The 23,507-nt window shown below is 32.5% G+C and overlaps 1 protein-coding gene across 2 annotated transcripts; it reads right to left on the bottom strand.

The window, feature by feature from the left end:
• Positions 1-4,846: 4,846 nt before the first annotated feature.
• On the bottom strand, positions 4,847-15,323 carry LOC100920270 (cytochrome P450 1A1-like). 2 transcript variants are annotated; one of them, XM_031939532.1, is made up of 8 exons: positions 15,034-15,323; positions 14,089-14,153; positions 11,234-12,070; positions 10,527-10,650; positions 10,100-10,189; positions 9,880-10,000; positions 7,769-7,855; positions 4,847-5,484 (listed from the first exon to the last, which is right to left on the bottom strand). In XM_031939532.1, exons 3-8 carry the CDS (start codon positions 12,050-12,052, stop codon positions 5,175-5,177), a joined length of 1,551 nt encoding a protein of 516 aa, XP_031795392.1. In that variant the 5' UTR covers positions 12,053-12,070; positions 14,089-14,153; positions 15,034-15,323; the 3' UTR covers positions 4,847-5,174. The 2 variants fall into 2 exon arrangements, with proteins under 2 accessions (XP_031795392.1, XP_003761684.2); XM_003761636.4 differs by having other exon boundaries at positions 14,089-14,126.
• Positions 15,324-23,507: the final 8,184 nt, after the last annotated feature.

The raw sequence follows: 23,507 nt of genomic DNA, 5'->3' as shown, positions 1-23,507 counted from the left end.
GTCATTGGCTTCAGTTTGTCAGTTATTATTTTAAGGAATTATTTTTCTCAGTGAACTTTTGTACTTCCTTTCCCATTTGGCCAATTTTGCTTTTTAAAGCATTAGTTTTTTGTATTTCCTTTTGCACCACTCTCAATTCTTTTCTTAATTTTTCCTCTATCTCTCTTACTTGATTTTCAAAATCCTCTTTTAACTCTTCCATGGCCTGAAACTAATTCTTATTTTTCTTGGAGTCTTTGGATGTAGCAGCTTTGATTTTGGTAATCTTCTTCTGAGTAGATATTTTGACCTTCCTTGTCACCATAGTAACTTTGAATGATCAAAAACTTTTTTCATTTTCTGCTCATTTTCCTAGCCTATTACTTGGCTGAATAAAAAGAACTGATACAGAAAAGAGCTGGGGAAAGGTATCTTCTAACTTTTCCTGGAGAGATGTGGGGAAGTAGGTGTAGAATGTTAAGTATTTTGCTTGACATTGTTAATGTGTTGGTTAGATTTATTAAATTGATTTTGTATCTCTTTTAAAATCTTTATTAAAAGGAATGGCTAGTAGTATTGCAGGAATAGGAAAGTACATTTAGAAATTAATGTTGCATAGAAGCAAACATTAACTGAAATGATATACTATTAAAAAGTAATATCATATTGGCAACTATGTGAGGGGAGAATTGGAAAGGGGAGATACTTGAGGTAAGATGACTAATGCAGGAGCTAGTTCAAAATTACATATAAGGTAATGAGGGTCTAAATTAGGGTAATAACTATAATAGGGAAGAGTAAGAAGGACAGAATTCAGATAATTACCCACCATTTGAAATCTCTCTCCTAAAGGAAAAACAAGCACAACCACAGGTACATGAATGGTTATATTTTGTATTTATAAACATGTATTTCTGAGACAAAAATGATTTGTAATAATCATTATGAATATCAATTATTAAGCTGAACTACTGAATAATAAAATGTAACCATAGCCTTGAAGGCATAACTAAAGACTTGACTACTCTAAGAATAGTTGAGATGTGTTTAATTTTTTTTTTACCTCTATACTAAATGATACCAAAATGCTGATGATTTTATACTGATTAGTCTTTTTCCCAATCTCTCTGTTTTGAAGTCTTCAGAAAGTTAGGCTTTATGTCAAGAAAACCTGATCAATTCTGAAAAGAAAAAGAGAGAGAGAGAGAGAGAGAGAGAGAGAGAGAGAACATACACATATCATTGTAAGACTTAGAAGTGAATTTCCAGCATAATTGAACAGGTCAGAAATTATCTTCTCATAAATCTTTTTAGGCAGGTACCAAAGTTGACTTATTTCCAGAGTTAGATTAGATCATTGCTAACCTAGTGCAATCTTTTCATTTCACAGCTAAAGAAACTGAGGCTTGCCTCAGTTATTGCAAGTGACAGGTATAAAGTAGAGCAGAGATGGGTGGATTTTGGAATTAGGTTTTCTAGCTCTAGACAACACTTTTTCCCTAATACCATGCTGCATTATTTATAGATGATAGAAGAAACCTCATGGAATGCTACTAGCAACTTTGAAAAAAATCTCACTGCCCCTTTTATAGACACCAAATATTTCTTCACGTTAAAAGCAATAACACTATTTGAGATAGGTTAGGGATGTTTGGTGATTCCATTGGTACAAAGAAGTTGAATAAGAAGTTCCTGATTCTATTAAAACAATTAAGTGCCTGCTATGCTACTTAGAGTCTTAGTTATTTGACAATAGGAATGAAACTTGCCCAGAGTCACTTAGTGTATGTCAGGAAGGTCTTCCTGATTCCAAATCCATGTCTTGATCCAATATGCTTTATATTAAACTATAAAGGATAATTTTTTCCTTCTAAAATTTCTATTTTAGTTAGATTGACAAAGGAATTTCCACAAATTCTTATAAAACTTCACAATTTTCATTAGCTAAAACTCAAATGCTTTCATGTGCTTTTACCTTGGTCTAAATAATAGGCAAATAAATCCCCCTTCCTCCCTTCCCCTTCTGTGTTTCTCTCTCTCTCCCAACCTCTGCCACTTCCTCTCTTTTATTTCTTTTGTCATTGTCTTTTCTTCATTCTCTTCTTCCCACTCTGCTATACATCACTATTTCTACTTTCCTTGTATCTATTGCTTTCTCTTATTTAATCTAGTCTAAATACTGCTAGGAAACAAGTTTTCCTGAAATAATACTTCCAGCATGACTTTTCTCCTTGAAAGAAATGATTATACTTTTCTACTTTCTTATAAGGATATGAATGTAGATGTGAATAGAGATAGGAATAAAGGCAATATCTGTGATTTCGTTAATGTAGAGCACTTACTAATTGAGAGAACTTCCTCTTCCAGTATCTGTCTACACCAGAATAATTATAGAAACAAGGCTAAATTCACCCAAAGTCTTTTAAAACTGAGTCAATTTTCCTATTCAATTTAGCATAAGTAAAGTATTCCTTTACATAGCAGAGAAATGGTATTTCCTGTTCCCTATTGTGCCCTGACATGAAATTGCTGCTACATTCAGATCAGCCTGCTTGCTCTTTTAAACACATGCCAAATTTGTTTCAATCTTTGTGATTGCTCATAATATTAGAAATGATAACCAACTTATCCATGAAAATCCTATTCATAAGATAAGCTAAATTAATCATAATTGTGATGACTATATTTCAAATTTTTAAAGTTTTACAGACACTTTAGATCAATTTCTTAACGTGTAGTCCAAAAACTTTCAAGGGATCCAAAGATGGAATCCAGAATCTCCATAAACTTAGACTGGGGACTGATGATGTTATCTCTATTTTCAATATCTTCTAACTGATATTTGTAATTTCTTTTAATTAAAAACATTATTTTGAGAATAGGTGCATAGGCCTCAAGAACTGTCAAAGGAAGTTACACATTATAAAAAGGTTCAGAACCCTGATTTTCATGCATTATCTCATTTAATTGTAAAGTAGAGGGCTGAAACTCCAAAAAGGTGTGCTTGAATCAGACAATAGAGCCCTTAAGGCTAATTACCTATTTGATGTGAGATAATGGCTCTATATACCTATTTAGATGAGATGGTGATGTGATGGCTCTCCTCACCATTGGTGCTTGCTGGATGTTTGGTGTTGATATAATCCTAGGAAGGATTGGAGGGCTGGGGGAGAGAAGTCAGAGGCACTTGGTGGCAGGACAAGTAGGAGAGAGGCTGGAGACTCTGGACTCCAGAATCCAGGATACATCTTTGGCTAGCCATGTGGCAGCTTGCCTGCCTCCTTCACTTCTCCCCCTAAAGACCAAGGACTTTGATTTATCCTGACTCTGGCTGATCCTGAGGCCCTCCATGGAACTAGTATAAACACAGCAAAGAATTACTGAAGTTAGGATATCTAGTAGTGAAGGCAAGTGATTTGTATTGAAATAAATTGTAATCTCTAAATCAGTGAACAAAAGCAATGATGACACTGGCAGTGGTGGGATTGTAATGATGATGATGATGGTGAGATAACTCTAAGTATTACAAGCTATTTTACACACATTATCTCATTCAATACTCACAAAAACCCTGTGTATTATTTTATTTATTTTTATTTTTAATCATTTTTAAATGATTTTGAATGACATTCTCCAATTAAAAATATCATTTTCCCATTTTCCATTTGTCTGATGCATCTTTTTTATATATTTTCAATAGTATTTTTTCCAATTACATGTAAAGATAATTTTCAATTTACATTTTTATAAAATTTTGAGTTCCAATTTTTTTCTCTCTCTTTTTTTTTTTCTTCCCTTTTCCCAAAACAGCAAGAAATCTGATATAGGTTATACATGAATAATCATTTTAAACATGTTTCCTTATTAGCTATGTTATAAAAGAAAAACCAAAACAAAAGGGAAAAATCATGAGGGAAAAAAAAAGCAAACCAAAAGGAAAGATGAAAATAGTGTGCTTCAATCAGCATTCAGTCTCCATAGTTTTCTCTGGATGCAGATAGCATTTTCTATCCCATGGAATTGTTTTGGATCATTGTATTGCTGAGAAGAGCTAAGTCTATCATAATTAGTCATCACATAATCTTGTTGCTACTGTGCACAATTTTGATGCCTACTCTTGAAATCTTTTTTTTTATTATTATTATAGCTTTTTATTTACAAGATATATACATGGGTAATTTTTCAGCATTGACAACTGCAAAACCTTTTGCTCCAATTTTTCCCCTCCTTCCCCCCATCCCCTCCCCAAATGGCAGGTAGACCAATACATGTTAAATATGTTAAAGTATATGTTAAATACAATATATGTATACATATCCATACAGTTATTTTGCTTCACAAGAAAAATTGGACTTTAAAATGATGTACAATTAACATGTGAAGGAAATCAAAAATGCAAGCGGACAAAAACAAAGGGATTGGAAATGCTATGTAGTGGTTCATATTCATTTCCCAGGGTTCTTTCACCGGGTTAGCTAGTTCTATTCATTATTGAACAAATGGAACTGATTTGGTTCATCTCATTGTTGAAGAGAGCCACATTCATCAGGAATGATCATCATATAGTATTGTTATTGAAGTATATAATGATCTTCTGCTCCTGCTCTTTTCACTCAGCATCAGTTCATATAAATCTCTCCAGGCCTTTCTGAAATCATCCTATTGATCATTTCTTACAGAACAATAATATTCCATATCATTTATATACCACCATTTATTCAGCCATTCTCCAATTGATGGGCATCCACTCAGTTTCCAGTTTCTAGCCACTATAAAGAGGGCTGCCACAAATATTTTTGCACATGCAGGTCCCTCTACTCTTGAAACTCACCTTGTCCTGGAAACTTTCTCTAATTATTCTGTTCTATTCAAATTACTTCCTTGTTTTTTTTTTTTTTTTTTTTTGACTTTCTTTAATCCTTATCACTTAGCCCACACATCTGGGCATGAGATGAGGAATATATTTACACAGTTTTGTAAGTGGTTTATATGACTATGTCTTTATTTTCCTATTATGATTTTAAACTTCTTGGGGGACTATTCCTTACACTATTCGATTTCCCACAAAGAGATAAAAAGCCTTAAATGAAACTGATAGGAAAGCTTATGGATTAAATTATTTCATCTTCAAATTACTTTGGTATATTATATCCAGGGAATTTTTTTTTCTGAATTATCTTAGAGAATCTTTTAACTCAGTTGAAAACTATGTTAAGATTCTCCAGGATACGAGGCTCTACTGTGAGTTGAAAAGGTTTGTTCTTCATAACTAATCCATATGCAGGTGTCAAATCTAATTGGGCTCCTGGACATTTCTTCAACTTTAGCTGCTGCAAGATACTGGCAATAAAAACAAAAATCTCATTTCTAGCAACATCTTCTCCCAAGCACTTCCTAATGCCCATCCCAAAAATTAAAACTTTCTCAACCACACTTTTATTCAGCTTGCCGTTTTCATTTAGAAATCTCTCAGGTTGGAATGAATCAGGATTCTCCCAAATAGTTCTACATTAAACAAAAATAAGAAACACAAAAAGCACTGTTAAGATCCTTTCATTGAATAGGCTGACTTATGTATACATCATATCAATGGTATTATCAACTATCATCTAAAAACCACTTTTTAATCTTAAAGCAACCCATAATCACTTTATTTGCCCTAAATGCAGTATGGGATAACAGTTTGAATGAAAATACAAAAATGGATAGCTCTCTTTTGTATGATATGTATACCCATAAGATTAGTTTTCAAAAAGACTTTAATGTAATCATGACATCCAGTGGAGGATAATTACTAGTTCCTACAAGAATGATAACAATTCCTTAAACAATGAATAAAAGAGACAGCACAATTTATCTAGTCTTTCCAATAGTGATATTCTTCTCAAAATGATATTCATAACATTTCAAGAATATGACATAAAATATCAAAATTATGAAAAGTACCTTTGTTACAAAAAGCAATTGGGACATGGATTTCTGTATATCTATAGTATAGGGGAAATCCCAATGTGCTCTAATAAAATATCAGAACAATCTTCACTATGCACTTGCAGAATTACTTTGAATTTGACTCTCTATCCTGTGGTTTTGTTACCAAATCTTTATTGTCCTAGATTAACAGAAGCTGACTTGCCATAGTCATGCCTGTCTTGCCCCTTAGTACTATTTAATTCAGCAGTTGACTACACTCACTTTGAAGATCAAATGACAAAATATGTGTAAACTTTTGCAAAATTTAAATTGATATATAAAGATTCTTTGATTATTATCATTATTACAACCAATCTATGACAAAAAAAAGTCATAAATTTCAACTCAAGGGGGCTTTTTATACTTCCTAGTGTTCAGGGTTATTTGGACACAAAAATTTTATTTTTTCCATGCATTTATTCCCACAGGAAAGGTTTATAACTACCTGCCATATCTGTTTGATATGATATCTAACAGTATTTCCTAAAAGATTTCATGCTTAATTCTTTTCATCCAGTTTTTCAATTATCTAAAGCTAGCATCTCTACACTTGACTCTGTATTTAGAGGATTGGTCTGATTTCTACACAGTTCAATATTCCTCAAGGATTCATGTATTCCCCCAAGTGAATAAGCTCAATAAATATTAAGCACCTACTTGACTTTTCTTGAACATGATAATCCATTTCTTATACCTGGAATGTTCTTCCTCTTCCCTTTTGCCTACTGATTTTTCTCAAGACTGTTCAAAGTCAATCTTATGCAGCAGGTTTATATTTGCCCCACTAATTCCTGTTTATCAAATAAATGGTGCATGGCTAAAAAAAAGTTGTGGAATATAAATGTAATAGGACATTACTGTGCCAAAATAAATAATTATTATAATGAATGCAGAAAAGTATGGAAAATTTCTATCACTAATGTGATACAAACTGAGCAGAACCAGAAAAACTAAACACATGATGAGTGCAGCAATGTAAAAGGGAAAGTAGAACAATCCAAATGAAACTGAATGTTGTGGGATTATAATGATCATGCTTATTTTGAAAAAAAAAAAAAAAAAGACATCTCTTCCTATATTCTGCTTCTTTACAGAGGTCAAAGGCTGTGGGCATGGAACATTGAATATATGAGCTTTTTTGATATGTTACTTACTTTTGCTGAATTTTTATTCCCTCTTTTTCCTTCCTTACTATGAGAGATGATTTGGAGGAAAGGGGAATATAGAATGATATGCTGGAAAATGTATGTGATGCAAAAACAAAGATATCAATAAACTTTAAATAAGAAGAGAAGTTCCTAACTTCATAATTGTTTGGGCTTTTCCTTTTTCTTTATTTTGGGATAAAGTAAGATATCCTCATGTATTTTTTTTCTGCTGAACCACTTTTAATATTAAAGTGCTGGACTTTTGAGCATATTCTTTTGAGCTATTCTCAAAATAAACAATTTTACATACAAAACCTTGATGATCCATCATAACACATTATAGTCTATATCAGTAAAGGGAGTTTTCAGATGATAAGTTCCCCAGGACAACACAAACAAGTCTATAGTGTCATACCTCCACTACAAAAAAATTTACATTAAAATAAAGCCCACAAGTTTCTATTTTATCTACTGGCTAAATTTCCTCTCAGTTTCTATGGTCTCCTTCTAACCCTAAATCCTAAAATCCTATAATCTCTATGATTTTTTTTTCTCTGAATTTAACTCCTTTTAAGGAGCTGATAGGACTAGAAGGAAGAAAGTTTAGCTGTGCTTGAGTTAAGTGAAACTATGTCTCTCTCTGCAGAATAATTCTAGTAAATACTTACTCATCATGGTTTACTTGATACATATTAAAAAACACACAGGTTTTCTGAGGAATGAAATATCCATTTAGAATAGTATCTGTAGTAGCACTAGGAAAATAAAATACATATAATGAATTTTTATTACTGAGCACAAAAAAAACAGAACAAATACACACACATTCTTTGCCTCAAAGGCTGATACAAGGGAGTTCTAGGCAATTTTATCATAATATTACTATCATATATTCAGGAAACATCATGATCTTCCATCATGTCAAATGTCATACATATCAGTTATCAAAATCTATGAGAATAAGGTGAAACGGATACAGATTAGTCACTATGATGCAGCAGGTGTCCAAAGCTATATACATTGAGTCAAAGAATTAGATAACAAAAACACCTGTCTTCTAGTCCAGTGGTCTCAAACTCAATTGACTTAAATCACAAATTAACATTAATTATGTTATATTGTAGTTCTACTTATTTTTCAATCATTTGCTAAATTCATTTTAATCTGGTTCTGGCCTCATTTGAGAACCAGTGGGCTTTAAGTTTGATACTTCTTATCCATGAAAGTGAAAACAATGGCTAGATGGAAAAGGTGATGAAATGTCAAGATACCACTAGTCTAGTCTAAAAGAAGTAAAATAAAACAAACTCTTCACCTTTTGACAGAAAGAGGAACTTAAAATGCAAAAAAAAAATACTTTCTACATCTTTAGACTTGGTTAATATGAGAATAGATTGTGCAGGTCTATAGTTAATGACATATTATTACATATTATGTTATATTATATTTTTAAAATTTATTCGACAAAAGTTTTATTAGGAGAGACATATTAAAAAAATTTAAAGGAACTCTGGATCCTTTTTAAACTTCTGAGGATTTCCTATAGTGCTTCTGATACTAACATTCTGATTCTAATCCTACCCCAGAACTATTAGACTATATTCTCTAATGGACAATATCACAAAATCAGAGATCACTGGAGCTGGAAGAGAAAATTTTATTGTCTTTAGAGAAGGCTGATACTGAGTTCAGATTACATAGATAACCATTATCCAAGGTAGCATATGAACCCAGGTCTCTGTATTCAAGAGACAAGTAAGAACTGGAGAGTTAATTAATTTTGCCCGTACTTTCTTAGGCTGTGAAGGATATCATCAGGATTTGAACTGGGGCCCTATGGCTCCAAATCTACTAATCTTCTCAAATTACCATGCTGTTTCCCAGAATACAGGACTGTATTACTTTATGCAGTTTATGTGTTCCTGAATAAGTTCCTGGCAATTTAAATTTTATTTTTAGTACAATATGTTATCTGGCTATTTAAAAGTATCCTGATGTGAATATTTTTAATTAGATTAAGCCCACCTGCAATCCAGTTATTCATAGATTGGTTTTGCTTAAAAGAGAAGTCCAATTCTAGTTTATATTTTTACAGGGTTATAGTATCATTCCCTCAAAAATATTACTCTGAGAAGGCAATTCAAAAATTCAATCGATTACCCTGCACAATTTGCAATTCTTAAGATGTTTTAGCAGTGAGGTGGCTGAATTCCATTCATACAAAACACAACAATATCCACAACTCTATTCAAGGGAAAGAGCAAAAACTATTTAATCCAAATTTGCAGGGAAATTCTCATATGATTGCAAACTTGACAGTGCATCAAAAATCCCTTTCATAAATTGAGTTGAAATTGTTAATCGCAAACTTAATGAAAATACACAAATATTCCTTTTAATGGATTGTCATATCAATGTACTTTGACATGAGGTTACATAGGGTTTTCAGATCTAAATTAAGGACACAGAGACAGAAACAGAGACCGAGAAATAGAGAACCAGAGAGACAGAGATGAGAGAGAAATTGAATTTGTTTTGAGAGAGACAGAGATGAGAGAGACACAGAGAGAAATTGAATTTGTTTTGAGAGACATTTCTCCAAAATCTCTTTGTTCCACCTGGAACATTCACTTCAGTTTTTTGAAACAAAAATGGGCCAACATTTGAATATATTTCAAAATATTTACATTTTTTTGCAAGACCTCAGATTAAAGAAATGAAATAAATATCCACTGTTTCCATTTAAAGGTCACATAAAAAGATGGAGCCACATGCTTACCAGTGAGGGATAGTCAGTGGAATGAATGTGGTATGCCTGAAGATTTCATTTATAAAAGCTTCTGTGTAGGGTAAATTCTTTCTGTCTTCAAATCTGGGTGGTTTAAGACCAATATTTTCATCTGCAGAGAACAAATGATTGTGCTTAATGAGAATGATGATAGGCTACAGAATATTACATGACCAGATTGCATTTTTTTATTCTTATAACATGATATTACCAATTTCTTCATGGATTTTTGTTTGTACTTCTGGGTAGTAAATCAAGTAGAGAAAGCTCCAATTTAAAAATGCTGATACTGTTTCAAATCCTGGAGAAAAAAAATATGATTAAACATTCTTCTTAAAAAAAAACCAGATTATTAGCAAATTCACTTTTAGCAATGGGGAACATAAAGAGGTTTAAAGCATTTTAAATTCTCCCCAATGTAGGGTTATAGACCAAAGCTTCTTAAACTGTGGGTCACAACCTCATAGGAGGCCATGTAATATGAGGGTCATGAAATTATGGTTTATTAACAGCAAATGTTTGATTTGTATATTTATTTATATATTTATATACCTGGGGTCATGTAAAAATTTCTCAGGCAAAAAGAAGTCACAAGTGGAAAAAGTTTAAGAAGTCCTATTATAGACAATAATACCTACCAGCTCCAAAAATGTCACACACCGTATTTATGATTTCATTATCACTTAAGGAAGCAGCCTTTGTTGTGGCATTTTTGTCGTGACATATACTAACTAGAGCATCAGTGATATCTCTGAGATGATTCTGGAGAAATAAAATTTCGAGTATATTATTTCCAGCCTCAACTTCTGCCATAATACTCATCAACATTTGTTTATCAAATCCTCAACTGTCTTACCTCATTTCAGTGACTTTCTTCCTTCATCCATCTGAGCAATAAAGTTAATGATCATATCCTAGAACTCCCCATTCTTCAAAATTGAATATAGTCATTATGGTGATCCTTTTTCCAAAAGAAAGTTTTCAAATCAAAAATTTTCAGGGAAATTCTATTCTAAGGCCCAAGGTCTTCTGTTGCCTATTGAAAAGCCTTTTTAGATAGCACGGCAACAGAGAAATGGTCCACTTGCCTAAGGTTCTCTAGTCTCAACCTCTATCTATGATTTGAATATACCTCAAAGGGGACTGCTGCTCAGAGATAGGTAGAGTCTGACAACAGTCTACATCTTTGGGGATGAAGTCAATTTCATCTTGTTGACCCTCATGAAGAAACAAAAGCAAGAAAATATCCACCCTACCCTGGAGTATACATGAAATTACAATCTCCTTCATATGTATTGTAAACCTCGTTACAAAGCTCATAGTTGATAGTAATTAAAATTCCTACCTTATCATATGTGGTAATATGATCTTGTACATGCTGTTTAATAAACTGATTTAGTTGATGATAAAACTCACGGGGAGCATTTATAATACTCAATGGGAGGTAGCGAAAACATGGGATAAAATCAGCTGGGTTAGCTGCATTGGAGGCTTTCAGAAATTCTTCATTTGTTTTAATCACTCTGAGAAATTCTTCATCAAAGTGGTCATACCTCTTACCAAAGCATAAGGCACAGACAACATTAGCAACAGCAGAAGTAATGGGATTCTTAGGGTCAAAGCTGCCTTGCTTTGATGACAGTTTTTTGAAGACTTTTACCAATTCAGAAACTTCTTCAGTGACATGTTCCTCTAGGATGGAAGAGCAGGTAGAAGATTTTGCTTCTGCTTTGGAAAAGGATCTTAAGGCATTTATGGCAATTTTCTTGTGGAGCTTCCAACTCTCTCCATAGTTCACTGAAAATGAAAGACTTTTGCCCTCAGCAAAGAAAGAAAATGTATGCATGTGGGGTCTGCCAGCAAAATTCTCTCCATCTTTGAGCAAGCCTTTCTTCACCATTTCTGCACCATTCACCACAACCACAGGGACCATACCCAGTTTGATAAGAAATACATCACCATATTTCTTCCTCATCTCCATAAATGTAAGATAAGGATGATCTCCAAGCTGAAGAAGATTACCTATGATGGGGAATGGCCATGGGCCTGGAGGAGACATATGCTTTTTGTTCCTGTTTCCTAGTGCTCTTATAAAAACAAAAACTATTGCCAAAGTTAAAAGAGAGAAGATCGCCTCTTTAGAAGTGATTTCTATATTAAACATCTTCAGGAAGTAAAGTACCTGAAATGGAAAAGAAGTATACCTTATTGGAAATCTCCTTTGTCTGACAATGCCAGGGATTGATCAAAAGACTTAATTCTCCAAACTTAAACATAGATCTATCTATCTATCTATGTTTAAGTTTGGAGAATTGTCTTAGTATATATATATATATATATATATATATATATATATATATATACTAAGACAATATATATATGTGTGTGTGTATATATATGTGTGTATATATATATATATATATATTATATATAACACACACACACATATATACACACACCAACTCTGTTTTAGTCAGAAATCAAAAAAAATCAAATGCTTAGAAACAACATCTTTCCAAACCTAGATCAAAAAAAGAAATGGTTGAATAAAAAAAATCTTCATAAAAATTTTTTCTGATAAAGATTTAATATCAAAATTATATAAATAATTTTCAAATATGTATGTATACATATATTTACATATACATTTATAGATTTAGCAATGATATATTAGATATGTGTTTTATATGACATAAATTGATTATATCTCACTTGTATGACATGTATGTAAAAATGTGTATAGGAGAAACTAATAGCAACTCTTCAAATAGTCAAAAGAAATGAATCAAAGTTTCTCAAAAGAAAAATTGAAAAATATTCAAAAGCACATAAAATAATGCTCCAAATCACTAATAATAAGAATTCAAATCAAAAGAAGTTTGAGATTTCACCTCATGTACTGCAAATTGGTAAAGATGACAAACAAAATGGCAATAGTCAGTGACAGAGGGTTTGCAGGATAATAGGCACACTAATATATTGTTGGTTAGACCTGTGAATTGATACAACCATTTTCAAAACAATTTGGAATTTTTCAAAGTCAAAATTGTCTATTTCATTTGATCCAGAGACTCCATTACTAGGCCAATACCCCAAAAAAGTCAGTTAAGAAGGAAGTTCCTCATATATTCCAAAATATTTATAGCAATATTTTTTGTGATAGCAAAGAAGTGGAAATAAATTAGATGCTCATTGATTGGGAAATGACTAGAAAGATGTGAATACATGAAGATAATGGCATGTTACCAAGATGTAAGAAATTATTATTATAATAAATGCAGAAAAGCATGGAAAGAGCTATATGAACTAAAACCAGAGTGAAGTAAGAAAAGCCTAGAAAACAATATACACAATGATTACAACAATGAAATAGAACAACTACACATAAAAATCAAAAGTTAATGCTACAGAGTTATAAAGATCAAACATGACTTAAGTGAAAAAACATAAGAGGATTTGACCTAACCTTTTTGTGGAGGTGGAAAGTCCATTGGTGTCATATACCATACTTCAAAAAAAATTTTTTCAGTGTATTAATTGGTTTACTACTTTTTTTCATTTTTTCTTTTTTGTCTCTAAAAGACACTAGTTTTTACGTGAGAAGACTTTTGGATAAGAAGGAGTAGACACTGTAGAAAACTATAATGATGTAAAAAAATTAAAGATCAATTAAAACTAACAAATAAATATCTGATGACTAAGGAGGCAGCCCATAACACAGACAGAAGGCCATAGTAGAGAGAAGGATGACTTTAGAATCAAGAAGATTAAGCTCTATTTCTCATACATACTAACTTAATCATATGCTTTTAGTCTATCACTTATCCTTTCAACGCCTATGACAACTCTTTAAGACTCTAAATTAGACATGAGTTGATGAACTACACTGGTTGAGAGAACTTCTATGTAGATTAAATTATAGTTCCAAATTTTCTCTACTCTTTCCTCCCCAAAAATTAATAAAGATAATTGAATTTTTACTGTCAAATTCAATTATGATATTAAAATTGAGTGATAATGTCTATAATATTTTTCCTACATGAAAAAGTCAATATTTTAAAAAATAAATCAGACCTAAAAGTTATCTTCTATATTTTGCAGAAGAATGACTTCATAATCTACCAATTATTATTTTCCCTTTATTTATTATTTGTTTTATCTTTAATTCTTGCAAATTTAATAATTTTGTCCTTTACTTACCTTTGTCTCTTTGTTGCTTTAAGTAGCTAAAGTTTCTCCTGAACAAAAAAAAAGAAGACGAATACCTGCTCACTGAAATAATAATCAATTGATTTATAAAACAAAAAACCACATTGGTTAGTAGATATGGAATATAAACATGAAAAATTTTTTATTGTTTGTCATATGTGTATATATGTATGTATTCATATTCCCTAACTATATTATTTTCTAAGCTTCTCAGGATTTTTTATAATATAATAAATCAAACATGATTGTAGAAAAAGAGGGCAATTCTAAGATTCTTTCTGCCTACAAATGCTGCTTTCTTTGGTAGATGCTCCCTGATCCTCTGTCAGAAACAGATTTACTGCCAAATTTCCCAGCTCTTTGAAAAAGAGCTGTTTGTTTTCCTACTGTTAGTGGGATAAAGAGAACAGGGTAACAATGTAGAATACTAGGTCCCTGGTATGATCAGGATACAGAACTGAAAAAAAGACTTTGGGGACCATCTAGACTAACACCCTCATTTTCCAAAGGAAGAAATCAAGACTTTGAGAGGAGAAATGATTATTCAAAGGCAGTTTCTTTGACTTTAAATCCCATGCTTTTCCCATGTTGTCCAAGTTGCCTGGAGAATACAATATGCATTATTATTTACCTCCTTAAACAAAAAATCTGCCAATGGAAGCAGGGTCTCGGATACTGAACTGAACTGAGTGTGTTTGAAAGGAAAAAAATAACACATAGATTTTTGGGATTATTAAAAGTAAAGTCAGCACTGTCTCATTTTGTCTGTTTATTCCAACCTAGAATATAACTCTCCAATGTTCCACTTTTTCCTTAGAACTCTGTACTGTCTCTGGGAATATGGTGCTGGCATGAGAAAACTAAATTTGGGAAACCAGCCTAAAAAATGTTACTTGACTAAACTCAACTCCTCTGACCCCAGGATTTTAGACTTACTTGCAGTAAGGGGTCTAGGGACCCGTCCTGCTGCTTCCTTCCTGATTTCAACAGTCCAAAAAGGGTAGGATGAGAGTGTCCAGGAACCTGGTGATGAGAAGTCAGAAAAGAACTGGCCGATTTGGGAGTTGGAAGTCTGGGAGAAAAGCCCCGTTAGGACAGATGAAGAGGGTGGAGCCAAACCAAGAATGAACAGAGGTGGGGTGGCAAAGTAAGAGAAAGAATGTTTGACAGGAGGAGTTAAAGAACAGGGAATGTTGGCTAGGATTCAGGACTGGGAAGAGGTCAACAAAGGGAAAAGATTGCAGCACAAGAGAGGAGTATGGCCAATGGGCTTTTGGGGGTGGAGAACTGAACCGTAGGGAAGCCAGGGCTCAAAAATAGGTCATTCTGCATGGAGGGAGGAAGTGTAATACCAGCTGAAGAAAGAAAGGGAACAGGAATGGAAGATGTAGAAGAAGAGAATGAAAAAAAAGTAAATAGAGTTGGGAGAGAAAGGAAGGGAATAGTACCAAAGAAAGAAAAAATAAAGAGGACATTTGGGGAGGGAGATAAAACAGAAAATTGAGTCAAAAGGTGGCATGAAATTTCAGGTTATGGCTATCCTTGCCTTTAGGGTAAAATACAAATCTCTCCTTAAAGCCCTTCACAATCTGCCTTCAGAAAGATTATATCTTAATCCTGCCTCACACATTCTGTGTTCCAGTCAAATTGACCTAATTGCAGTTCTCTGAATAGAGTATCCCATCTCTTATCTCCAAATCTTCATATATCTCAAGCCCTCACTCTTCACTTTTCCCTCTTAGCTTTGTTCTAGGATCAGCCTACATGCCACTTCTACAAGAGACCTTTCCTGATTCCCCTACTTGTTAGTATCCACCCTTTCACAGTGATTACAAAACACTTCTTTATTTTGCATCCAGGCTATGAATATAATCTCTTCTCCACCAGTACCATCACTTGCTTAAGATTCTTGAGGACAAAAAGTGTCTCTCTTGTATTTATCCCTAGCGCAACGTCTGGTATATGCAGGGCACTTAATAAATGCTAGAAGACTTATTTTTCTTGCCAGATGTCATTTTCGGACATGATAGACAATTATTCTGTGATTAGACACAGAAAGATGGACAAAAGTGAAAGCTAAGAGGTGAGTGGCTAGAGACTTCAGAATGGAAAACCACACCTAGTCTCAACCTCCTCATTTTACGGAGGGGGGAATTTTAAGCCCAAATTAGGTTCAAAGATAGAAATGAGTCCAAATTCAATATTCCTTCCTCTAGATCATATGCTTTTTTACTCACATTTACTTTTGGGGAACAAACCCTTTTTTGCAAAAATTCTCAGGAACCAATAGAAAAAAGTGTTTTGACACAACTCTGTCAGTTTTCTTCAGAATTAGATAATAGAATTTCAAGGTAATTGGATCCTTAGAGACCACTTAGCCTGACTTCTTTTTGTTTCTTTTTTGCTATGAAGTGATGCAAAGTTTAATATGCAGATTCAAAAAAGCAATATATACAATGACTACAAAAATGTAAATGTAAAAATCAATCATAGAGCAATTGAAACTGCATGTGGCAAAAATTACAAGCTTGGTCCCAAAGAATAAACATGAGAAGTCACTGCTGCTTCTTATTTGTAGAAAACAGAGTTCAAAAGTGTTAGTCTGACTCCTTTTACAGATAAAGAAATTTTGACCTAGAGATGTGCAGTAAACTGCATATGGAGGTAGTGTGGTAAAATGGGTACATATTAGATCTGGAATCAGAAAGCCTCTCTTTCTAAATCCTAACTTGGATATTTTTAACTATAAGACCATGGGCTAATAACATCAATCTTCTACTTTGTTTTATTACTCATCTATAAAATGTGGATAGTAGTCTAGATCTAAAAGATTTTATAATAAGATTTAAATGAGATAATCCATGTAACAATTTTCAAACTTTAAAATGAGAGAAAAGGGTCAGTTATTACTGCGGGGGGAAGATCACATCCCAAAGCTTTGGTTTATGACCTGAAGTCATAGGATTTTATATGTTTTAAATAGAAAGAGATAGATCATGACTATATTCAAATATTCTTCCTTATAGTTTATTTATGAGGATATTTTCTACCTGTTTTCATGCTTAATCTCATTACTGCCATAACTCCTCATTTAACAAAGTAATAAAAATCATATCTCTCTCTCTCTCTCTCTATATATATATATATATATGTTAAATTTGATAAGGACAATGCTTTATAACATGTAGTTGATGTATAACCAATATGAATCTTAACATAAAAAGAAAATCCATAATATCTGTCCCCTTACACAAGGCCTTGTAATTACAGAAAGAAAGCTCCCTTAGATTCTCTGCTCATATAAGTTTTGAACAGACAATGATTAACTAGAATTTTCACCATCAATAAAGCACTCTTCTGTGACTTTAAAAACCATGTAGATAAAGAATATAAAAGGAGTATAGAACCATACAAACAAATAAGGACACATGTCAAGATGTCAAAACATCCAGAATAATAGCTACCTATTATTCTGGCAGATAATAATAATGTAGTTCTCATTCTAAGCATAGAAAGTTCAGTATCTTACATATAGAAGGAAATTTTTTAATTGAATTATTTTTCCAAAGGATAGAGAAAAAAGGCATCTCCAAATATTCTTTTTTTGAATTCTACTTTTATTTTGGGGGAATCATCTCTGATAATTTCTGAGGGTTGCATAGTAATCTCCACTTTCCTTGAAATAATTAGATAACTCAGGATCTTGTTTAACAAAAAATGTATTCTCCTATGATCTGTCACTATAAATTTGAACTTTTGTAGTTTAAAATTATTCACTTGCTTTTTATATACAGTATCATCTGAAAACTTCTTGCATAAAGAAAATTTTGGAATTCTAGTCTACATTCCTAAAAGAAAATAGAAATATTTCTCTACTTATTTGAAAAGTTAAATTTGATTCATACCAAATGCTTGAAAATCAGAAAGCTAGAGTTCTTAATTTGGGGTATGTAAACTTCTAAAAAAATTGATAATTATATTTCAATACAACTGATTTTCTTTGAAATTGTTTGTGTTTATTTTATTCATTTAGAAATATTATTCTGTGGAGTAGACTGTCTTTAGCTCATAGACAAGGTATCCATAATATTAATAAAAAAAGGTTAAAGAATATTTGCCATAAAGAAAGAGGGTCATAATTTTAGTACAGGAAGGGCCTTTGGAAAACATCCTAAACTAACCCTTTATTTTATAGGTGAGAAAAGTAAAGTCAAAGACATTAAATGATTTGTCTATGATAATAAAGGAAGTAAATGGAAGAACCAGGACTCATATTAAGATCTTCTGACTAGCACTCCTTTCATGGTACTTACTACTTTAATAATTGATCATTTAGATTTATATGTTGCTGTTTAGTTCTAATAAAGAGCCATCACTTTGTTGTATGGAATTCATGTTGCCCTATTTGTTTTATTATTTTACATGTTTAATGTATTACTAAGTTCAAAAGTCAAAGCCCAGCTGATAAATGCTTGATATTTAATAGAATTCATTGTATGTGTGATAGTAAATAATTAAGGTGAATTTTCATTTTTCATGAACACTTTCTGTAGTAACATCTAAATTACTTTATACTTGAACATGAAAATAATAGTTTTTGCAATGTTAAGTTGTAATAATTGTGTTCATATTTCTGGAATCTAGTTTTTGAATATGCTGAAAATCATCTTTGTCACTGATTCATTCTTATCTTTATTCATTTGACCCTTATTCAAAATTAATAGTTGCATAAATTTCATAAAGACCACATTTGATTAATACTTTGTGTGCATGAAAATGATTTCTCTTATTCTGATCTTTCTAAAAAAAAAAAGATGAGGGAGGAGTTCTGTGGTTGTTATTTTACAGATTATCAATAAGTTATATTGGTGGAATTCTATATGCCAAGCAGAGATGCAGATTTTATCTTATAAGATCAGATTGTGGCCTAGCCCAGATCAATTAAATACAATTAATCCAGTCACAACCAGCATTGTTGCTGCTTTTAAAAGTCCACTTAAGTGTGATAGATATAGAAAGACCCTAGGACATTGCCCAATTTGGGGAGAGACAGAGACTTGGGACCACTGCTGGGAGAGAAGGCATAGGATGAGACAAAGTATAAATAGATTAGAACAAAGTACAGAAAAGTTAGAGTGCAACTAAGGGAAAGGCAAGAGGGAAGGTGAAGGGTACAGATCATCTATAAGCTTTCTATTTTAAGTAATTATTTTTGCTACATCTGTAGGAGTACAAGGACTATTAGCATCCTCCAAATTTCAACATCCTGAAGCAAAGTCGGGTTTCCCCCCCCCCCATCCAAATTGTGGGTGTGATCTAGACTTCTGCACTGTTGTGTCTAAAGCACTTAAAAATGTGTTAGCAAACAGTTGTAAGAAGTCAGTACTTGATTTCCAGTAACTTGGAGTTCTCTTCTTTTTTCTTCTATTGTTCCTTTCTGAAAAAACTAGAATGATTAAAAGTTAGGCTTAATGATTTTAGATAAAGACACTGCTAATGATTAAGCATCTCCATTCAGTTCCAAAAATCTTTCTGAGTATTAGTAAAAGTAGAGAAGAGAGATGAGAATTCTATTTTGTTTTTCCACTAGGATGTGAAAAGTAGCAATAAGAAGTAAGTTTAAAATCATTTTAAGTTGATCATACACCAATATTCATAAATAGATAGATAGATAGATAGATAGAGGACCAAGAGCAATACAAAGTCACAAAGAAGCATTAATATATGATTCATACATGTTTATGTTTCATAAAATTATATGTTGTAAAGGATATTGAGCTGTCCTCCCTCTGTTCCTCCTCCCCATTTTTCATTATAATACACTATTTATTTCACACACATACCCCTAAGGCCTCCTTAACCTGTACCATCCTTATAATTCCTCTAATTCCACTATCCTGTGAGTTTCTTCCAAGGTCTCCATTTTGGAGAGGGGCCTAGAACTGCCAACCTTCATTCCCCTTTTGGTTCTTGCCTCCTAACTTAATAAATTTCTGCATGATACCTCTACACAAGTACTTTTGCTTCACACTCACTCACCCACACAAACACGCATATCCTATCATTTTTTCCCAATTACTTTTTTTGTGTTGTCTTCCCCAATTAGAATGTAAGCTCTTTGGGGACAGGATTTATCTTTCACTTTACTTGTATTTGTATTACTGACACAGAATCGTCAGGAAAATAGTAGATGCCTAAAATGCTCATTGCCTGAATGCAAACACACATATACAAACACACATGCAAAAAATACAACAAATAAGTAAATTAGGAGAGTCCTTTATCATTTTATTTCTACCTTTCCTCTGCCATGCCTCCCTAATATAATTTCTCACATGATCTGATATATAAAAATTATTTTTATTTGCCAAATAAAGCAGAGAATGCAAATATATAGGCAACTTATTTTAGATTAAATGAAAAAGAAAATCAAGTCTCTCAAATTTTTAAAAAATGGACATACAACCAACAGAATTAAAGCCAACTCAATTATGAGCTACTGCAGCTGCTATCTGACCACATCGGGGTATTGTGTGCTTTTGAGAATTTGCCCAAGAATAACAGCAAACTCTTCTCAAGTAGCATATTATTTTTAATGAGTTTCCTTTGAATTTATCCAATTCTATATTTAGAAAAACATATTTTCCTTCTCTAATATGTTGACATTGTCAATGAAACTGGAGCCTCATCATAACTATAGTTTTGTTTTGGTTTGGTTTTTGCCTTTTATTTGGTTTATTTGTTATGCGTGTATATAAAAATTTGGCTCCTTTAAACTAAGGTTGAAAACAGAACAACTTGTTATGAATAGAGTTGCTCCCTAAACTATTTCTCCACCTGCAAAATGGAAGTAATAGTTACATTGTTTATTTCATAGGAATGTTGTAAATAAAGTACTATGTTCATGTAACTTATTAATATTATTATTGTGAGATCCAAATAGTATGATGGATATCAAGTTAGTCTTAGAATCAAGGAAGCTCTGACACTGATTACCTATGTGAACCTGACAAGACATTTAACATTTAAAATCAGCTCTAGCTCTACACTGGTAAAGAGAGTTTTCTCACTGGAAGCTCCCTATAGTAATAAAGTCATGAATATAATTTTCAAAAACATAAATATTCCTATTCAATACATATATTAAATATCTACTATGTATAATACTAAGCACAAGGATGCCAAGATACACATATAATTTCTGTCTTTAAGCATTTGGCTTTATTAAACAAACACAATTTATCTCCATGTAACTGCTCTTTGGAATATTTTACAATTCATGCCATTGCTTTAGATTACTTACAAAGGCTATTCTTCCTACTTATTGCAGGTGATATAGGATCTAAATATGAGAGTTTTCCAGTAGAAGAAATGTCTAAATACAAGGAAACTCCCCAAGCAATACAAGTCTCTGCATTTTACAAATAGTCCTGTAATATTGGGATAAAGAAACCCCTAAAAATTCATACTGAATACTTCCATTGAACCAAAGCCAATTACTTTGTTTTACATAATTCTAATTTCAAATCATGTGAATGAGAATGCATGCCATTACTTCAGGAAATTAATTATTATTACCAAAAAGTTACCCAGAGAAGTATAAAGTTAAATGACTTGCTTAACATCACACAGCCATAGATGAGAACAGCTTTTTATAGACTATGTTGTGTTGTCCCTCTTACTATTTATATTTTAGATTAATATGATAAAGCATTCTAGATTTGAGATCAAGTAGATTTGTATTCAACTCGGATACTTGTTACCTATATGACTTTGGCAAATCACTTAAATTCTGGCTTCCTCAGTTTCCTCATCTGTAAAGTGAGGATAATAATAGCATCTTCTTTCCAGGTTTGTTGTGAGGATCAATGAAGTAAATTTGAAAGTGTTTTGCAAAACTTAAAGAAGTATAAAATTATGAAATAATAATAATATCGTTGCTGTTTTCATGGATCATTTATCTCACAGATATGGCTCCTTCCTCCACTGGTACACACTGCTATTCATCCATGCCTTCTCTCCTATGGGATTCTTATTTATATTCTTAATTAAACATATGAAAAATGATTTATCAATTATTATGATCTTTTCCTATGTGTCCTAATGTTTCAAATATATAAGCATGGCACTTAAGATGTCTATTTGTTATATTTTATTCTTTCAATAAGATCAGCTTATCTTCTAATCAGACATATATTTCATCATTCCTTAATAGTATCATCTATATAACTTAATGATGCATTATTATGACTTCTTACTCAACAGTTATTATTGATAGTATGTTCAGAACACTGGTATCAAACTCAAATAGAAAAGGGGTTACATAAGAATCCCTGCAGATCATATACTAGAAGTTTTAAAATGCAATATTATTCATGCTTTATTATAATTTTATTTATTTTGATAAGTACTTCCCAACTACTTTATAATCAGGGTCTAGCTGGATTTAGAATTATGCCATGGACCACATGTCATATATTTGACAACTCTGTTCCAGAACATAGTCATTTGTGAATTTTAATTTTCCAAATACAAAATGTTCTCAATAAATGTTTGAAGTCAGCTAACCTAGGTTCAAATCAGCTCTGCCATTTCAGGACTAAAAAAAAATATTTATTTTTTCTGAACCTTAGTTTGGGTTTGGAAGCAGATGATTACTTGTCTTAAAATCCTTTCTCTGCCCCCTTACTAACTATAAGGCTTTGCATTCCAGGCATGCAGGATGGGTAGTGAAAAGGCATAGATAAACGATGGGTACCATATCTAGGGAACAAAAAAAAGGCCACTTTGGCTTGATCACATCATGCAGGAAGGGTAGCAATGTCCAATGAGATGGGAATGATCATTTGGAAATAAGTTTGTGTAGGACTTCTAAATCTAAAAAAGAGACATTTATCTCCTATCCTAACAGCAATAGAAAGCAAGTAGAGAAGATTAAGTAGGGAAGTGATGTGGATAGATCTGTGTATAAGAAAAAAATTACTTTGGCAGTAGTATGGAGGATGATGCAGAGATTATGAAAAAAAGAATAGTGGTGCCTCCAGAAGAAAGAGGAAAGTTTAAATAGAGGAGGGTTTATGAGGAAGGATAATGACTTATATTTTGAATATATTGAACTGAAGATGTCTCCTGACCAACCAGTTTAAAATATTCAATAGGCAAGCTTCCTTTATTTCATTCAATATTCATTTCAAATTCCACCTTCTTCAGGATGTCTTAGCTGCTGGTGTCTTCCTGCAATTACTTCTGCATATTCTTTATATATCATTTAGGCACTTTATTAGAGAGTAAGCTCCTTGAGGGCAGAGACTTACCTTTTATTAATCCTCAGCACTTCACATGCTGTCTGATACATAGTAAGTAATTAATAAATTCTTATTAATTGATAAATTGCTTGTCTATAAAGTGAA

This window comes from Sarcophilus harrisii, chromosome 1 (genome assembly GCF_902635505.1).
Source record: "Sarcophilus harrisii chromosome 1, mSarHar1.11, whole genome shotgun sequence".
Taxonomy (NCBI): Eukaryota; Metazoa; Chordata; class Mammalia; order Dasyuromorphia; family Dasyuridae; genus Sarcophilus; species Sarcophilus harrisii.
This window is presented reverse-complemented; position numbering and strand designations above follow the sequence as displayed.

Excerpts from the sequence above, each read along its gene's own strand:
- LOC100920270 (XM_031939532.1), bottom strand. The coding sequence starts at position 12,052 with ATGTTTAATATAGAAATCACTTCTAAAGAGGCGATCTTCTCTCTTTTA. Across the intron at positions 10,651-11,233 it reads ATATTACCACATATGATAAG|AATCATCTCAGAGATATCAC; the intron begins GTAGGAATTTTA and ends TTATTTCTCCAG. Across the intron at positions 10,190-10,526 it reads GTGTGACATTTTTGGAGCTG|GATTTGAAACAGTATCAGCA; the intron begins GTAGGTATTATT and ends TTTTTTCTCCAG.